This window comes from Mobula hypostoma, chromosome 18 (genome assembly GCF_963921235.1).
Source record: "Mobula hypostoma chromosome 18, sMobHyp1.1, whole genome shotgun sequence".
Taxonomy (NCBI): domain Eukaryota; kingdom Metazoa; phylum Chordata; class Chondrichthyes; order Myliobatiformes; family Myliobatidae; genus Mobula; species Mobula hypostoma.
In genome coordinates, this window is record NC_086114.1 from 55,126,465 (window position 1) to 55,146,027 (window position 19,563).

Below are 19,563 nucleotides of genomic sequence, written 5' to 3' on the forward strand. Positions count from 1 at the left end.
TTAACCATGGTGCACTGTCCCCAAGTCACACACATCTTCTGGCCCTGACCTCACTTGGTCAGTTTGCTAGGTATAAATTAGCTCCTGATTTCAGACACAACAGTGACTTTCAACGGGAAGTAATTCACTGGTTGCAAAAGTGCATGCTTTGAAATGATGACATTTCATGGTGTGACCACCTTTCAAACAGCTCTTCTGAAACCACACAATGAGGATAAGATTTTTGAATTTGTGCCCCATCCTGTCGGGGTTTTCTGCTTGGACTGGAAACTGATCAGTTCCAATGGAAACAGTGATTTACTCTGTCTTGAGTCCACCACAGAATGCTTAATCCCCTTCTTTCAGGAATTCAATCAAAGCAAGAAAACAAACAATAGATAATACTATACAAAAGTTTCAGACACATATATATATAACTAGGGTGACTAAGATATTTGCACAGTACTGTAGTAATTTTATGTATTGCATTGTAATGCTGCCTTAACGTGCCTAAGACTTTTGCACAGTACTGTAGGTCATATGATCCTGGAGATATATTGGATTTTGATTCCATTAATTTCTCCAATATACCTTTGCACAGTACTGCATTTCTATCTGTAACTGATTATAAAATTGATGTGGTCAGTTCATGATGTGAAGTGTCAGTGAGCTCTTTTTAAGAGAGACCACTGATGCTGGAATCTGCAGCAGATGAAGCATGATTTTGACCCGATTCATTGACAATTCCTCACATCCAACAGATACTGCTCGATCCATTGAGTTCCTCCAGCAATTCGTTTATGCTCAGTGTTTAATATTAACAGAACTAAAAGTAGATTCATTTATAATTAGACAAAATGTATACATAAATAAATACTTGCATTGTAATTTACAGTGCAAATTACCCTGGTTGGCATGGAAACATCAGCTCCACATCTCCACATGAACATCCGGTCTTCCCTCAGCCTCCACCATTCCAGAGAAAACAACCCAGTTTGTCCAACCTCTCCTTACATCAAATGCCCCCTAATTCTGGTAGCATCCTTGTAATGTAAATGCTTTGTAGTTATTAAGTACAAAAAAAACTGATGCCAAAAATCATTCATGGAAGGTTGTGTTTCAGCCGTAAAAGGTTCCACTATCCGTTGTCATGACCACGCATTGCTTCATCGATCAGGTCAGTAAAAGAACTGGTGGACCATCAGCTGCAACCCTTTGTCTCTTCCTCCCAGCCTCTGTCACTATTTCTACTCCCCCTTCCTCCATCTGCCCATCATCCCTCCATCACGAGAATCCACCTGTCACTCGATAGTTCTTGCTCCACCCCTTCTCCTCCCGTCTTTGTACTGGCTACCCCCTCCCCTGCTCTTTCTTTCAGTCCAGTCAAAGAGTCTGGACCCAAAAAGTGAACCGTCCATTTCCATCACAGATGTTGAGATCCTCCAGGAGTTTGTTTCTTTCGTCATAGGTCGAACCTGCTGTGTAAAGTAACACCAAAGTAACCAGCATAATCAAAGACCCATTCAAGCTAGACATTCTCTCTTCTCCCCCCACTCCCACTGGGCAGAAGATACAAAAGACTGAAAGCACATACCACCAGGCTCAAGGACAGCTTGTTAATTGTTCCCTTGTACGATAAAATGGAGCCTTGATATCAAAATCTACCTTATTATGCCCTTGCTCCTTATTGTACAGCTGCACCACGCTTTCTCTGTAGCTGTTACACTTCACTCTACATTGTTATTGTTTTACTTAGTTTTACCTCAATGCACTGTGCAATGAATTGATATGCATGAACAGGCTGCAGTACAGGTTTTTCACTGTACCCCAATACACATGACAATCATCAACACATTTACCTAGAAGGCACTCTTCTCATCTTCCAACCCTCCCTCAGAAGTCAGAGATGACAAGTTTGGCTCTTAAGCATGCTTTGTGGAAGTAAATACATCAGCACAATGCAGTCCATGTGGGCTTACAGTGAGAATTGTTTGATTTATTAAAAAGCAGGTCACAAGATTGGTCGACAACACTTTCAATCAGCCTTGTGTGGTTCTGAACCCTTTAAACAGAGCTATATATCAAGCTTTAAAAACACAAGCCTGGGATATAATGTGCACAAAATAAAACAGGCTTTCCAATGAAGTGAACTATTACATTATGACAAAGATATTTCAAGACAGGCGTCAAAACTCAAACTCAACTAACCACTGGAATCTAATTTGGCCATGACAGTGACTCCCCAACAGGAGATGCTCATCTCTATCATGTCTTTATCCCTAGAAGCCAAGTGTTGGACTAGACTGTATAATTGTTATTTTTCTTGTAGTTTAACTTTCTTATGCTTGTTTGTATATTTACATAATTACCTATGTATATGTAATTGTTCAGCGTGTTTTTACTGATTGCAGTTGTGGGTATTGCATTAGCTGAATGGAGCTATCTTACTGGTTAATTCAACAATGGAATTTTGATGAAATGTCTGTTATCAGCAATTTGGTATAAGAGGACCAGACCACGTTGGTTTGGTCTCTTTGTCTTTTTGGCTCTTTGTTCTCTTCTTTTGTTGCCTTTCTCTCTCTTCCCCTCTCACCCTCATGCTTCATCTGCTTTCTTCTCATTTCGTTCTTGTCATGTCTAATGAACAATCATAAGGAACAACTATAATGCCTCATTCTTGACTTCTGAAGAACCTTTGATCACAAAACCATCAGGACCAACACAAGAGACTTGAAATGAAGAAGTATCCTCTGCTGGAGAATTGGGAACCATACTTAATGTTAATTTACAGTGGGGTATAGTTTTACAAAGCTTGCAAATGTGCAGTTGGAGCCCAGGTAGACAAAGAAGTGATTTGAACCCTCGCTTACAGACAGTTTAAAACAATTTCAGAGTCTCCCAGGGTTCGCACTGTGAGATGTGCATAAAGTCCTGCTCATATTTCACACTCCTATACCCTTATACACTCAATTAATAAAAATATACACTGCTACCTTTTCCTCCCCTGCTGTGAAAAAACAGATAAATTCAGAATTCAGGCCTCTTGAGAAGTGTCCATATGACACAAACTAATCCTGGCACACTTCTAAATTCTCAAATACCCCCTTTCCTGAACTACTACTGTCAGTCATTAATGAGGGCAAACTCTGCTTCCCCTTGCCCAAAGAAAAGCCCTCCAGATCGGTACAGAAGTAGCAGCAACAGAAGCCCAGGATGTTTCAGCATCATGACGCTGATTTCAGACACGATCAACAGCCCCAGTGTTTTCCTCCCAACAATCTTCATTCAACCAGAGACCTGATCAAATAAAACTCACGTCTTCAGCAGTCCTACAATACAAATATTGAGAGGCTTCCCGGGTACTGAGCTCCGAACTACTCCCCTGCCAGGCCATTTAGCTTTCAATTTTGCTCGTGCATTCCATATTAGTGGGTTTATTCTTGGTCTTTCTAGGGGTAGAGAGATGTTCCAACTCGTAGCGTCCTGATCCAGATGACCCCTTCGTGCTGTGGCTGGCACCATCCTGCCCGATCTTGTTTTTCTTCAGCTCAATGATCTGCTGCATTTGAGAATTGGCATACTCCGGCTTCAAGGTCAGAGGGCTGGCTGGGACTGATAGTCCCAGAATGTCGGCCACCATGTACGGCTTCAGCCAGCCAACCAGCGGTGTGCTTTCTGGAGTATAGTGGGTCTGGCGGTGGTAAAACAGCAGCCCATCTACCTGTGGCAGATGTTTAAAGTTTACACAGTCATTCAGAGCACAGTTATACCCGACCTTATGCATAACCTTTACACCTAGCATAAATTTCTACTGAAGGAAATGATAGAGAAGTAAGGGCATAAGCAAAAAAGAGCGAGGAAAGGTGATAAAGTTGTTAAGTTCTCCACAAAAGACATCTCCTGACTTTTCACACCTTTTGGTTTTGACAAAAGGCGGCTGCTGATGGAGCTTAAGACAGGACATACCTTTATCAATTAAAATTTAAATTTCAGTGGGTTTATCTAAGTTATTAAGTTTTGTTCTATTTGAGTAGCTGGGATGTCTATCGAACTGATTGTTCTTTTGTATCAAACTGAGTGCTCTTTTGTATCGATGGCCTTATAACTTGGAACAATTCTGACGTCAGGCGGTGAACTTGTTGAACCGCCGGTGGGATGAGAACGCTTCTCCCCTGATGCGGGAACCAAGTTCACTCGCTGGCTGAGATAGAAGGAATAAACTGGTGAAGAGATAAGTAACAATCTTTTTGTGCTGTGGTTATTTGATCCGGCAAATTTACATTTACAAAGGAACAGCAGACATATTTATATAGCCAAAAGTTCAAGGTAAATTTATTATCAAAGCATATATAGGTTACTATGTACTACCTTGAGATTAATTTTCTTGCAAATATTTACAGGAAAAAAACAGAAATACAGTAACATTTTATGAAAAAACTATACATGAACAAAGACTGACAAACACTAATGTGTAAAAGATGACAAAATGTGCAAATAAAAATAATAGCGAGTTGTAAAGTGTCATTGAAAGTGGGTCTGTAGAATCGTTTCAGAGTAGTGGTGACTGAAGTTTTCCACACTGGTTCAGGAGCCTGATGGTTGTAGAGTAATAACTGTTCCTGAACCTGGTGGTGTGGGGCCTAGGGCTTCTACTCCTCCTGTCCACTGACAAGAGTGCAAGATTTGGATGGTGGGCAAGTAGGAATAATATTGATAGGTACAAGAGTCATGTGGACGTGGTGGAACAAAGGGCCTGTTTCTCTGCTGTATGACTCTAAGACTCCATGAAAATACTTTTTATGTGAAATTACTGCCGTCTTGGCTATTTGCACACAGCATCTTCCCACAATCAGCTGATGATGTTACAGTGATATGGGGCCAGAGTTAAATCATCACTGGGCTCAGTAAAAACATCCTAGTACCATGCTGCATGACTCCATTCTTCTTCTGAGTTGTGGCACCAGTTCACTGATGGCCATTTGAAAGTGCCGGGGGGGGGGGGTGGAGAACACCTTCAGCAATACACTGGAGTATGGACTGGGATGACATGTACATCTCTACAGATGGGCTTGAGCTCTCAGCCATGCTCACTGGAGCAAGGCATGGAGATATACTCGTATTTCAAAAAGGAAAGCGGGGCACTTGACAGCATTAACCTGCCAGGAGTGTTTGATGTCTCTGGGCCTGTACTCAATGGACTTCAGAAGGATGAGGGAGGATCTTAAAACATAGAACAGTACAGCACAGCAGCAGGCCGTTCAGCCCACAATGTTGGACCAATCCAGCTAATAAGCAAATCACAAACACCCAAACACCAATCTCTCTGACCTACACCATGTCCAAATATCTCCAACTTCCTTATATCAATGTGTCTATCCAAAAGCCTCTTATAAGCTTCTAGTGTATTTGCCTGTACCACCATACCAGGCAGCACATTCCAGGCATCCACAACTCTCCGAGTAAAAAACTTACCCCTCACATTAAACTTAAACCACCCCCTCACACCTTCAATGTGTGCTCTCTGGTATTAGACATTTCAACCTTTGGAAACAGATACTCTCTGTCCACTCTATCTATGCCTCTCATAATCTTGTAAACCTCTATCAGATCTCCTCCTTAGCCTGCGGTGCTCCAGAGAAAACCCAGCCTCTTGTGATAGCACATGCCCTCTAAACCAGTCAACATCCTGGTAAATGTCTTCTGCGCCCTCTCCAAAGACTCAGCATCTTTTCTATAGTGGGGTGACTAGAAATGTAGTCCAGATGTGGCCTAACCAGAGCTTTATAAAGTTGCAACATAACTTCTTGTCTTTTGAACTCAATGCCTCGATTAATAAAAGTAAGCATTCCATAAGCCTTCTTAATCACCTTATCGACCTGTGTAACCACTTTCAAGGAACTATGAACTTGGAACCCAAGATCTCTCTGTTCAGCAATACTATTAAGGATCTTGCCCTTAACAGTGTACTGTCTCCTTTCATTTGCCCTACCAAGGTGCAGTACCTCACATTTATCTGGGTTAAATTCCATTTCTCTGCCCACGTCTGCAACTGACCTATATCACACTGTACTCTTTGCCGCCTTCTACACTATCCACAACTCCACCAATCTTGGTATCATCTGCAAACTTACTAACCCAGATAATTTTCATCCAGGTCATTTTATATACATTACAAGCAGCAGAGGTTCCAGCACTGATCCCTGCAGAACATCACCAATTACAGACCTCCAGCTTAAATAAGTCCCTTCAACCACTTCCCTCTGCCTTCTATGTGCAAGCCAGTTCTAAAACCAAACAGTCAATTTGCCATGGTCTCCATGCAACTTAATCTTCTGGAATAGCCTCCCATGAATAACTTTGTCAAAGGCCTAACTAAGATCCACATAGACAACATCCACTGCCCTAACCTCATCAATCTCTCTCGTCACCTTGTTAAAAAACACAATCAAGTTGTAAGGCATGTCCTGCCAAACACAAAGCCAAGCTGGCTCTCCCTAATTAAGATAGGATCTAACTGAAATCTACTAGCTACTGAGACATCCGGATTCAGTGGATGTGGAGAGGATGCTTCCATTAGTAGAATCCAAGAGCGCACCCTCACAAAAAAGGGACATCCCTTTAGAACTGATATGGGAAGGAATTTCATCAGCCAAGGGGTGGTGAATCTTGGAAATCATTGCCACAGATGATTATGAAGACCAAGTCATTGGGTGTATTTAGAGCATAGATCGATCATGTTTTGCTTGGTAAAGGGTTTAAGGGTTACAGGGAAAAGGAGGGAGAACCGGGTTGAAACAGAAATCAGGCCATGACTGAATGGCAGAGCAGACTCAAAAGGCCAAATACCCTAATTCTTCTCTTATATCTTATGGTTGTAGGAGGAAGATTTTTTCTGCTTCATATTTCATATTCTTTCTCCACACACCCAGCACTGCAATCAATCCTTGATTTGGGGGGCTCATGCTTGAGATTCTCTAATCAACACTCACCAGCCCTTGAGCTACAATACAATGACAGCCATTCCTCCATTGATACCATGGCTGCATAACTAATACATACTTTGTAAATCAGGAAGGCAGAGTAAAATGTACTGTGGGTATTTCAGTACAATGTGTTCCCGTGCGCGGAGGCTGGCTGAGTTTGTTGCAGTTGAGTGGTACATCGAAGGCACAGAACCCATGGGGGTCAATAGCACCTTTACTGAAGTTTGTAAATCTACTGCCTGTAAATTAAGGGCTGCCTGGTAAGGGTTAGGAACACTTATGCTGAAGAGAAAAAGAAAGTCAGAAAAAAAAAATGGGCTGAATAGAAGGAAGTAATGAAAGGAACAAAGAATCAATGACCCCAACAGGAGTTTCAGGGATCAATGATTAAGGATCAAGTTTATTCACCATGTACATTTAAATCTATTAGGGATTTGCTGGGATGTGTTGGTTAGGATGTGACATGCAACAATAAAAACAACATTCAACGATTATAGAGAGAATTATATAAAAAATGAAATTAGAGATTGAAGTACAGATATGGAATAAAACATACATAAATAACAGCATGCACTTACAATGTAAAAAGCATTATAAAGAGTGGCTCAGTGTTTACAGTATGGTGTCGGGGTAACAGATAAACCGCATAAGTAACAGCATGTACTTACAATGTAAACAACATTATAAAGAGCAGTTCAAAGAGTTTACAGTAGTATCTGGGGTAACAGATAAATGGGAGTGGGTGGGGGTGGAGCTAACATTAACTGCCTGGGGGAAGAGACTTTTAGGATGATGTGAAGTTTTACTTTAATAGTCCTATAGAGCTTTCCAGCAGGGAACTTTTGGAAAAGGCAATTTTAAATGTCAATGCCGATGTGTGTTATCAGGGACACCAATAGGAGTATCAGTGAAACCGGTGGGTGTGTTGTGTTGGTGGTGCTGGTGAGAGTATCAATCAGGCCTATGTAATATTATTGGTTACCTCAAAGGGATATCCTGTAGCTAACGCCTGACGAACAGCTTCTGGTGTGCACAGCGCATTTGGCAGGCCCACAAATTTGAACTGTGAAGAGAAGAGAGAGTTACTTTGACACTGTAGAAGAGTACTGACAAGCTGAATGTGATTCTGGTTCAAAAGCCAAAAACAACAATGGAAAACTGACAGCGCAGCAACTGGTAGTACCAACAGGGTGTAGGGTGCTCTGGATAGGGGTAGTACCTTTGATGTCTGGCAGCTGGTAGGGTAGACTGGCATCACTGATCCTCACCCATCTCCTAAATCTCTCATGTCTGCCCCCAAGTGACACACCCCGGAACACTGCTTCAGCCGGTGGGCTAAATGACATGAGGGGGGTGGTATTAACACAGCACCACTGGGCAAAGGATCTCGTTGGCTGTGTTCCTCAAAGTACTACAACGGCCACGTGTTCGAAACAGGGCGAGTCACTGAATTGGAGGACATTGGCTGTGGTCTGGCCTGGAGAGGGATGGACGCCACCAGACCTCACTAGCCCAAGGCACTTGAAAGCACCCCTGCAACCCATAGGCAGGTCGCAGGATCCAACTAAACAACATCAAATACAACAGAAAGTGAAGCCAATTTATATCTTGAAAGACACTGGAAGCAAATGTGAACGCCTGTCATTGGTTCACTTTGGTGCTGGCTTAGCCAGTCCTATCAAGGTAACAGTGAGCAACAAAAAACTTGGCCCCAGCCACCTCCAGCAACAAAGTTGCCTTGTTCCATCCATCTGACCATTGACATATGGTGAGGAGGGAGGGGCAGAGGCATTACAACAAGCTTTACTGTCATAAAAGCAGTTGGTGGTGGAAATACTCAGCAGGTCAAGCAGGATCTGTAGGGAGATAGGTAAAGTTTGTATTTCAGATCAACAACCCTGCAGAACTTCCAATGACAAATCACCAACCCAAAAGTTAAGTCTGTTCTTCTCTGCCGAGGACTTTCAGGATTCTCAGGTTTCAGTTGTTATTATTTTGTTTTGAGTTTTGCTGTTATTTTAAAAGAATAGGTTGCTATTGGCAAACACTTTGATGATTACATTCATTTCATCTCCGAGTCCAACCTCAGCTTCCAGGGTCTCTCAGTATCATTACGTAGTAGCATAAGCTCTGTAAAAATGTTTGAGTCCATTTGTACAGGTTAGTGGGAAACTCAGAGGGAATACACACAGACAGCAGCAGTACTTGATGTCCATATCACACCTACAGTATATCACTCACACACCTCATCGGGTCCCCTCTCACTACTGTTCTTGCTTGCTCTCCCACTTCCCTTATTTGGTTCCAAGCTCCACCTGCCTTTCTACACTTTCTCAGATCGATTATGAGAATGAGGTGAATAGATTGGGCTTCCTTCGCACAGAGGACTTTCTTTTGGGCACGGGTTTCAAGTGCACGCCTTTAATCTCGGCAAGCTTGGTCTGTGGCTCCCACACTGTACGATGCACAATGTGGATCATTACTAACATGACTCAGTAAACACATTTAATTATTCTTCTCCAGTGTCATTCTTCCTCCACGGATAAGTATTATTTTGGCTCCGAGGATCGAAACAAGTACAGTCACTTTACTCCAAGTACCCAATCCATTTTGAGCCACAGCTATGACAGATCCAATCCCTGGATCCTTGCTGCAATGGAAGACAACCTTCCTGGACCACCAATTTTAACACCAGTGGTAAAACTGGACGAAGCAATGAAACTCAAACTGCTCCTATTGTACATGGGAGAACTCGGGCAGAAATACTTCGATGCTCTACATCTACAGAATGAATCTGAACTGACAGGCATGTTTCAGGCTTTGGGCACGGTTTGGGAGATGCTGGACAATGTCTTTATAACACGCTTCAAGTTCTCACAGCTGCAACAGACCTCTGATGAGAATGTAGATGATATCTTCACTAGACTGACAGTGCAGCAATGCAAGTACAAAGATATTCCCTTGAGTAAATTCGAAAAAGTGATACTTATTCAAGGCATTGAATCTTGGAGTCCAAAATGGGAGGACACGGGAGAGCCTCTTGTCCAAAAGGTGTGATTTGTCCTGGGATAAAGCATGCTCCACAACTCATTACTGGGAGGCAGTCAATAGAGGCTTTACACAGATTCAGATCCCAGCCAAAAACATCAGTGTTTGTTAGCGGAAACCAATTCACAGCCAACAGTCTCCACAGAGACGTCATCACTGTGAAGGAAGTCATGTTCAATGGTCCAAGTGCAAGCATTGAAAGACAGTCTACAGTTCTGTCAAAAAGTACAGCACCTCGAGAAGGTGTGCTTCTCTAGGCCATGAGAAAATGGTAGAATTCAACCACTGATTCCCATCAAGGAAATGGGCAGAGCAAAGAAGAGGGTACTATTTTCCAAAGCCATGACATGAGCCACCGAAACTAGCATCCTTATTTCGTTATACTCACAGTGGACAACCAGTTGATGGAATTTTAGCTGGACACAGGGTCAGTCATCATCTTGGTGAACAAATTATCCTTATGCCAGATTCCACAATTACGACCATCAAGCTCAGTGTTCCTTAGCTACACTGGGGATAGCATGGATGTTCATGGTGTCTTTACAGCAGATGTGATTCACCAAGGAGACTTATTTCACTTACCTATGATTGTGGTCAGGGGAGACCAAGGGCCTAATTTGTTGGGTAGAAATTGGATTAAAAAGACAACATCAGAGCTGTCAGGCATCAACCATGTTGGGAGGGACCCCATTTTGAATTTTATATTACAAAAGCACCAGCGGGTTTTCTAAGCTGACGCCTTGGGTTAAATCTAAACTCAACGTGGTCCAGTGGCTGAGTTCAGGTTTAAGGAGAACTGCCGTTCAGAGTTGTACAGAAGCTTCCCAGTGCCGTATGTAGTGGACCCAAAGGTAGAAGAACAGATCTCCAACAGCCAGCCAATAAAGGAACAAATTTGCAGCAAGCAAGAGACCATGAAACAGAAATATGATATGCACATCAGACTGTGAATCTTTGGTGCCAGAGACAAAGTCTCAGAGGGAGAAAACAGGCTACCGGCTGTCATCCGGCATTGTCAAGGTCAAGTAGCAGAACTTGAGCTGATAATGGACAAATTGTCAGGTGACATTGTGATCACACATGATGCTACCTCCACCATACTTTACAGTAGGGATGGTGTTACCTGGCTGATGTGCAGTTTTAGATGTACTGCCAAAAAGTCTCATCCGACCATAATACCTTCTTCCACATCTTCACAGTAACTTCTAAGTAAAGCTTTGCAAAGTCTTTATGGGCAAGGATATGTTTCTTTTAGTGGTATGTGTGGGACATCAACCAGACAACACCATCCCTACTGTAAAGTATGGCATCATACTGTAAAGCATGCTATGGGGATGCTTTCTCAGCAGTAAAGATTGGAAATCTGGCAAGGTTGATGGGAAGAAGAATGATGCTAAATACATCAAGATCCTGGATAAAAAGCTGCTATACTCTGCCAGAAAGCTTAAACTGGGGAGGAAGTTTGTCTTTCAGCAGGACAACGACCCAAAGCATACTGCCAGGACAACCCTGGAGTGGCTTCAAATGAAGAAAGTTGATGCCTTTGAGTGGCCCAGTCAGAGTCCTGACTTTAACCAATTGAACATCTCTGGCATGACTTCAAGATTGCTGTTCACTGCTGCTCTCCAACTAACCAGGCACAGCTTGTGCAACTTTGCAGAGACGAATGGGCAAATCTTGTTCCATCTTGTTGTGCAAAGCTAATAGAGACTTATCCATAAAGATTACTGGCTGTAATAGCTGCAAAAGGTGGTTCAATTAATTACTGAGCAAAGCAGGATGAATACTTTTGAACTGCTGATATTTCAGTTTTAGAATTAATAGTTTTTCATGCTTGACAATTTTCCCTGTTTGTTTGGGCTCTACTTTAAAGGAGGAGCATGTGATGCATAAATAAAAATTCTCAGTTAAATTGAAAAAAATTCCTGGTTGTAACACTCATTAATGTGAGCAAAGGGTTGGGGTGAGAGGCTGAATCCATTTTCAGGGCACTGCATACACTACTGACAGGGAACACGCAGAAGGATCCTCTGCTGATGAAGCCAACGTCCCAGCAGATGAACCAATGAATGGTTTATCAAGAGAAGATTCACAGTCTACTGCCCTCCACATCAGTTAACCAGAGAGAAAAGCAGACTCTACCCCCCGTGGCAGCCCACAAGGGTGCATTGACCAGTTGACTGCTAGCAAGCGGGATAGACATTTCATCATTTTTCTCAGTTTACCTCACTTTCCATCCATAGGGGTGGGGGGGATGCACTGTATCAGATCAATTGAACGCATGAGGATGTGTTGCATGCGCAAGCGACTGATCGATTGAACGGTGAATCAATTAGGCCTCCTACACACAGAGGACTCACCTTTGGGCGTGGGCTTTTGAGATTGCACATCCTTTGTCCCAGCAAGCCCGGTTCATAGCTCCTGCACTGTAAGTTGCCCAGCGTATACCAGTACTTACGTAACTCAGTAATAATGTTTAATGATAATACTCAGTTGTAGTTCTTGCTCAGCAGAAATATAACACCTTCCTGTCAGATTCCATCATCTACAGCCCTTTGTTGCCTCCACCTTTGTCGCTAATTCCACTTTCCCTCCATACCTGGTTCTAACTATCACTTCCTAGCTCTTGCTCTACTCTTCCCCTCTTCATACTAGCCATTTCAGTCCAGATGAAGGGTCTTGGCCCGAAACATCAATGGTCCATTTCTCTCCACAGATGCTGTCCGACCTGCTAAGTTCTTCTAGCTTATTCTTTGTTACCCTACAGTGCAGGTCACTCCAGTGCTGATGGAGGAGACGATTTCACCACCTCACTAACCCAGGACAGCAGACCCCGAACAGAACAGGGGACAAAGATGCAGCCTCTTAGCTGAATGATTTCCAAAGGAGCTGTTGGGAAGCCGAGTTCCAATTGAATGAGGGAGTGCTCACTTCTGTCTAAAGGAGTATTTATCACACATTGATGATGATATCTGACATGCACATTCCTCAGTAGTTGACGATAACAGCCTGTGATTAAGATGCAATATCGGAGAGAAACTGAGAGAACTGAAGAGGGTATTCTGCCATGTACAGGTCAAGTAAGTGAGCTACTCAGTGAAAAAGTGCTTAACATTTCCCAAATCATTTCAGAATGCCTCACCACAAATGAAGCACTTTTATGGTCACTGATCTGAGATAACATTGAGTTAAACAGGATAGTATGATGACCATTTACTGTGCATGTCTGAGAGCCTGTAATCATGATCACAAGTAACTGCGGACTCAGCCAGCTCCATCACAGGGAATCCTTGCCATCAAGAACAACTTCAAAAGGTGGCATCCGTCATTAAAGACCCTTACCATCTGGGACATGGTTCACAGTACTATCATCAGGGAGCCTGAAGACCCTCATTCAATGTTTTAAGAACAGCTTCTTCCCCTCCGCCATCAGATTTCTGAATGGTCCGCAAACTGACAAACACTACTTCATTTTCCATCTTTTGCACTACTCATTTTTGTGACTTATAATAACTTTTTATGTCTTGCACTGTACTGCTGCTGCAAAATAAAAAATTTCATGGCACGTATGAGTGATAATAATGAAAGTATTTGCAGTGATGTAGGTTGAAATACACATAGTATTCCCTTGGTTCTTGAACAATTAATCAAGGAGGAGTTCATCTCCTCCTTCCCTTTATTCCCCAGTCCACGGTTCTCTCCTGTTAGATAAGGAATCTTCAGCCCTTTACCTCTTCTACTTATCACCTCCCAGCTTCTTACATCATCCCTTCCCCCCCATCCACCCACCTTCCCCCTTACCTGGCTTCACCTACCACCTGCCAGATTGTACTCTTTGCCCACCTTCTTATTCCAGCTTCCTTTCCAGTCCTGATGAAGGGGCTCAGTCTGAAATGTAGATTGTTTATTCCCCTCCACAGATGCTGCCTGACCTGCTGAATCCCTCCACGTTTTGTGGGTGTTACTCAAGATTGCCAGCATCTGTGGAATCTCTTATGCCTCCAGTATAGGAACACTATGACCACTCAACATTGTGGTTTTTTTTGGTTCTAATTGGGTTGTTTCTTGCATAATTTATGTTGATAGTTTGTACTTTACGTGTGCTGTGTGATGCTATGTGCCTGTTATGCTGCTGCATGTAAGAATTTCTTGGCACTGTTGCAAACATGTACTTGTGCATATGACAATACACTTCATCTCGACAATGAGAAGCAATGGGGCTTTCATCTGTAGCAGATCACAGAGAGCAAATGTTCTCTCCATGTTCTGCAACTGAAATTCACAACAGTCTCAGCGCACAGCTGCTCACAGCCACAGCGTGAACACAAAATACTCTGCAGATGCTGGGGTCAAAGCAACACTCACAACACGCTGGAGGAACTCAGCAGGTCGGGCAGCATCCACGGAAATGATCAGTCAATATTTTGGGCCGGAACCCTTCGTCAGGACTGATAATTGAATGAACACTGAATTCTCCAACTTCCGGTAATTCCCTCCCCCCCGCCCTTCCCCTATCCTTATTTCACTCTGCCCCCTCCCCCAGCTGTCTATCACCTCCCTCGTGGTTCCGCCTCCTTCTACTACCCATTGTGCTTTCCCCCATTCCTTCTTCACCTTTCCTGCCTATCCCCTCCCCCACTCCTTTATCTTTTCCCTTACTGGTTTTTCACCTGGAACCTACCAGCCTTCTCCTTCCCACCTTCTTTATAGGGCCTCTGCCCCTTCCCTCCTCAGTCCTGACGAAGGGTTCCGGCCTGAAACGTTGACTGATCGTTTCCACGGATGCTGCCCGACCTGCTAAGTTCCTCCAGTGTGTTGTGAGAGCCACAGCTTGAAGCTGGATACGTCCATTATCAGTACTGAACAGTCCTTCTCTTCTGTAAAGCATCCAGCCACAGATTAGAATTGGTGATTTTTTTTGCTTTAAAACCTGGAGTGTGAGTTCCACTGAGCTCCCAGCAGACTGGTACGTTGGTATGTTTCCCTCAGGGACACAATCACACAGCGAGCTCAGGAAGGGCTGTGAGGGGCAACTTCGCAGTACCAGAAAAGCAAATCAGGGAAGCTGCAGAAGAAGTGGAAGAAATATTCCTGCAATCTCTCCAACATCAGTCACTGTTTGGAAATATTCTTTTGAGCCAGGGGATGTCTAAGAGCCAGGGCAGTAAAGGGTGAATTACGGAACAGGAGTGAAATATAGAAGTTCCACCCACAAATGAGCATGTTACTTTCAAGGCCCAAAACTCATGGATTATGCAGCAAACAATCATTAATTCTCCAAATAATGCAAGAAAATATTGACCCAAGTTTTATCTGTCTCAAAAATTTCCCAAATGCCAGGATTAAGAACAATGATTTTTGACCCAAGAAGCAGTTTAATGTAGCTGCAGAAAACCTTACACCATCAATCACAGCCAGCAATGGTTCGGAAGAACTTACTCCCAGTTCAGGTCAATGAAAGTCCATGCCCATAGCAGCAACTAGATCGAACACTCAGCTAGGTAGGACAAAAGTTCACTGTAAACTGTGTGTGCCCTGCTGAGAGACATCAGTCAGTGCAGGACTGGGGATGGGGGGGGGGAGAGGGCAAAATATTTGACTCAGTTTTACTAGAGCCAAAGTCAGTCACTGTCAGCTGCCCCTCAGAATCAAATACATAAATACCCAAGACTTATTTCATGGTAGAAACATACCTTGTTTATATTTTTAAATGTAATTGCTTCTCCAAGTGAAATAATAAGTAGGAATCCAACAAGTGGAAGAAAAAAATAATAGCCAGATTCATGACAGATTTAAAATGTAATTTATTTCTTTCCCTTTAAACTCAAAACGTGGGGCCTGATTCCATATCCTACCATTTACTTAAACTGCATTGGGGATCATGTTCTAAGTGTTCTCTCTGGCTTTATGGAAAGGCAGGGCAAGGTCTTGCTGATTTTAGCATTATAAGTTCAGACAGGTGACATAAGACATGTCAGCTGGAAAAGCAGACTTCTTGCGGCTACTTAGTAGACATATCATCAATTCAGAAGACCAAAAGTACATGGCTTCATCAGGAGGGAGATGGAGCACAAGAGTAGGAAATCCTGTTGCAATTATGCACACCTTCAGCATGTGCTGAAGGCTTAACTTTATGCAGGATATCTCATTTAATCACCAGAGCCATAGAATTCATCTGGAATGCATCGACACCAAGCCCAATATACACATGTTTAGAGGTCAAAACTGATCACTTCTCACAAACGAGTTTTGAGCTGGTCCCGAAACCAACAGAGGATCATTTCTTCATTGCTGTAGTCCAAGTCAAGTTCCATAATCAATTTAGATATCTATGTTTTTCATTGATCCCTGGCTAAACAAAAACAGTATGGAACTGCATCATCTCCAATAATTAAGTATAGATTAGATTATGAGGACACTCAGTCCTCGTTTATTGTCATTTAGAAATGCATGCACTAAAAAATGATACAATGTTCCTCCAGAAGGATATCACAAAAAAAAGGACAAACCAAGACTAAAACTGACAAAACCACATAATTATAACATATAGTTACAACAGTGCAAAGCAATACTGTAATTTGATAAAGAGCAGACCATGGGCACGGTAAAAAAAAGTCTCAAAGTCCCGATCGACTCATCATCTAACACAGGCAGCAGAAGGGAGAAACTCTCCCTGCCATGAACCTCCAAGCGCCGACAACTTGCCGATGCATTGGAAGCACCCGACCGCAGCGGACTCTGAGTCCATCCGAAAACTTAGAGCCTCCAACCAGCCCCTCCGAGCACCATCCTCTGCTGAGCGCTTCAACCCCGCCCCGGCCACTGAGCAACAAGCAAAGCTGAGGACTCGGGGCCTCCTCCTCTGGAGATTCCAAACCATACAGTAGCAGCAGCAGCGAAGCAGGCATTTCAGAAGTTTCACCAGATGTTCCTCCGTGCTCTCACCTCCGTCTCCATCAAATCAGGATTGTGCACGGCATCCTACTTGACAGAAAACAGACATCACCACTGGAGTAGCCGCTGCGAGCTGCGTCGTGTCGCCATCTTCTCCTCCTGAATAGGAAACCTAGGCAGACGGTCCCTCAATGCTTTCTCAACAGATCTAATCTTCTAACATGCAAAGCCACCTGTACCGCATTAAGGTGATTATTTCCAAACCCAACACCATCAGGGACATCTTCAAAAGGCAATACCTCAAGAAGGCAGCAACTATTCATGAAGACCTCTCACCATCTGGGATCTCTGGGACAAGCCCTCTTCTCATTACTATCATCAGGGAGGAGGTACAGAAGACTGAAGATGCACACTCAATGTTTTAGGAACAACTTCTCTTCTGCCATCAGATTTTTGAACAATCCATGAATACCACCTCATTATTCATCTTTGAAGTACTTATTTGTTTCTTATTGTAACTTAAAAGTAATTTTTTTAAGCCTTGCACTATACTGTTGGCACAATAACAACAAATTTCATGACATAAGTCAGTGATAATAAACCTGTTTCTGATTGCCCCATGGAAAGTTTTGCCTAAGATTGCAGAACTTTTACTATTGTGGATTTGTGACGTAGTCAGTACGAAGTTATTTTATAATGAGATTGTTCCAGGCCAGTGGTGCAAAAAGACTACGATGTACAACACTAACTGACATTAGTTTATTACGGACCACCACACAAGCAAATGAACCATCCATGCTTAACAGAATATGCAAACCTTGCCACTCAAGAAAGTGAACTTACTGGATTCTGAGTCGCTATCTCTGACAGCTTCTCACCTTCCTCTTGCAATTTTGATTGAAGCCAGAAAAATCTGAATTCTGTCTGTTTTTAAACAGAAAACCCATTAGAGAAGTTGAATCACTAGAATTTACATTATCACATGATCACATTATCAGATTCCAAAATTAATTTTTGAATGAAGTCAGTTTCTTTCTTTCGTCAAATTTATAGGTCAAAGTCCCTAAATAACCAAAGCAAAGCTTTTAGTGATGTTGATTGAGATATATTGGCCAGAACTCCAAGATAACTTCCCTGCTTGTGGTGGAATAATGTCATGGGAACTTAATGACATCTCCAGCACACTCATATCTGTCGTGCCAAATCTCTTCCAATGCTCATCTGTGCTGGAGTTTCAAGCAACGCCCTTCTAACTCAGAACTGAGGCCTTAAATTAATTGAGCCAAGCTCCAAATACAACAAATTAATGACAAAAAAAACTTGTTTGCAAGCACTCTCACTTTTAATTGTAGCCTCATCTACGTCTAAGTTTCATCCATCATTTAAGATCCCCACCATCTGGGCCATGCCATCTTCTCACAGCTATCATTAAGCAGGAGGTACAGAAGCCTGAAGTCCACACCACCGGGTACAGGAACAGTTACTTCCCCTCAACCATTTTGTTCTTGAACCAACTCGCAACAACCTAATTATCACAGTTTAGCATTGTGTAGAGTTTGTTTAATTTATGTTTTTCTTATGCATGTTGCTTACATGATGCTTTATCTGTGGTGCTACTTCAAGGAAGTTTTTCATTGCACATGTGCATTCGTGTACTTTTCCATCTGGTAATAAACTTGACTTTGCATTGGACAGTGACTCCTGAAAAAATTCTGAGGATTTCAGATCGGTAATGCATGAATTTCTACAAAAAAGGTATTACTTTTCACATTGAGAACAAATACAGTAAGTCATAGGCTTTAGGTTTTGTGTCTTCATACAGACCTGACAATCGTATACAGGGTGGCCTCTCCAACACATCACATCCAACACAAAGAATGTTCTGTTCACATCACTGTAAATACAGTCCAATATGGTGTAATCTAAAGAAAGGAGGTGCAAAAATTAGAGCAAAAAATATACGAAAACAGTCAAAACCAGTCAATTACAAGTCTCTTAAATAAATTACTTCAATCCAGGATACACGTAAAGCTCAAACTATGAAACCTAACCATCAGGGACCCCCAGGAGTTTAATTTTCCTACTTAACCAAAGTCAAATGTGTTTACAAAGTGAAGAGCTGTCTGTTTCAGGTAAAGTCAGATCTCCATGCATTTCAATCTGCTGAAGTACAACTTGATAAAGTATGTTTTCAATAATCTTATAACCCTGGATTCAACTGCAAAAAATTAGAGGCAGTCAAATAGTCATAAAACATAGAAGCAAGTCCTTTTGCCTGATTAGTCCAAGATTCCCATGTAAGTTCGTCTCTTTTGCTCACATCTGATCCATATCCTTCTAAATCTTTCTTACTCATGTACCTGTTCATGAACCTTTTACATGCTGCTAATGCACCTGCCTCAACTGAACTTTAAAAAACTATAGTTACCTAAATCATCACAACTACATCCAGTGGAAAAGAGGTGCCTAGAAAAATCTTATGATTTGCTTTGACAAACTTAGAATTGAGGATGTAACTTGTAGGCTAGATCAAGGAACACCAGTGTATAGAGTGTGCCTGGATTTTCAAGATACATTAAAAGTCACACAAAATAAAGGCATGACAAGTAAATGGTAATTAACATATTTATAAACAATTTAACATTATAGAGGTATATAG

The 19,563-nt window shown here is 42.4% G+C and overlaps 1 protein-coding gene across 3 annotated transcripts in view; it reads right to left on the reverse strand.

Moving 5' to 3' along the window:
• Nucleotides 1-1,929: 1,929 nt before the first annotated feature.
• Nucleotides 1,930-19,563, reverse strand: part of snupn (snurportin 1) — a 51,876-nt gene continuing 34,242 nt past the window's right edge. For all 3 annotated transcript variants that reach the window (XM_063070236.1, XM_063070239.1, XM_063070238.1), the window contains exons 6-9: nt 18,729-18,826; nt 17,748-17,828; nt 7,945-8,025; nt 1,930-3,700 (exon numbers count right to left, since the gene is read on the reverse strand). In XM_063070236.1, the coding sequence (XP_062926306.1) occupies nt 3,374-3,700; nt 7,945-8,025; nt 17,748-17,828; nt 18,729-18,826 (587 nt within the window). In that variant the 3' untranslated portion in view covers nt 1,930-3,373. The remainder of the gene's footprint in view (nt 3,701-7,944; nt 8,026-17,747; nt 17,829-18,728; nt 18,827-19,563) is intronic.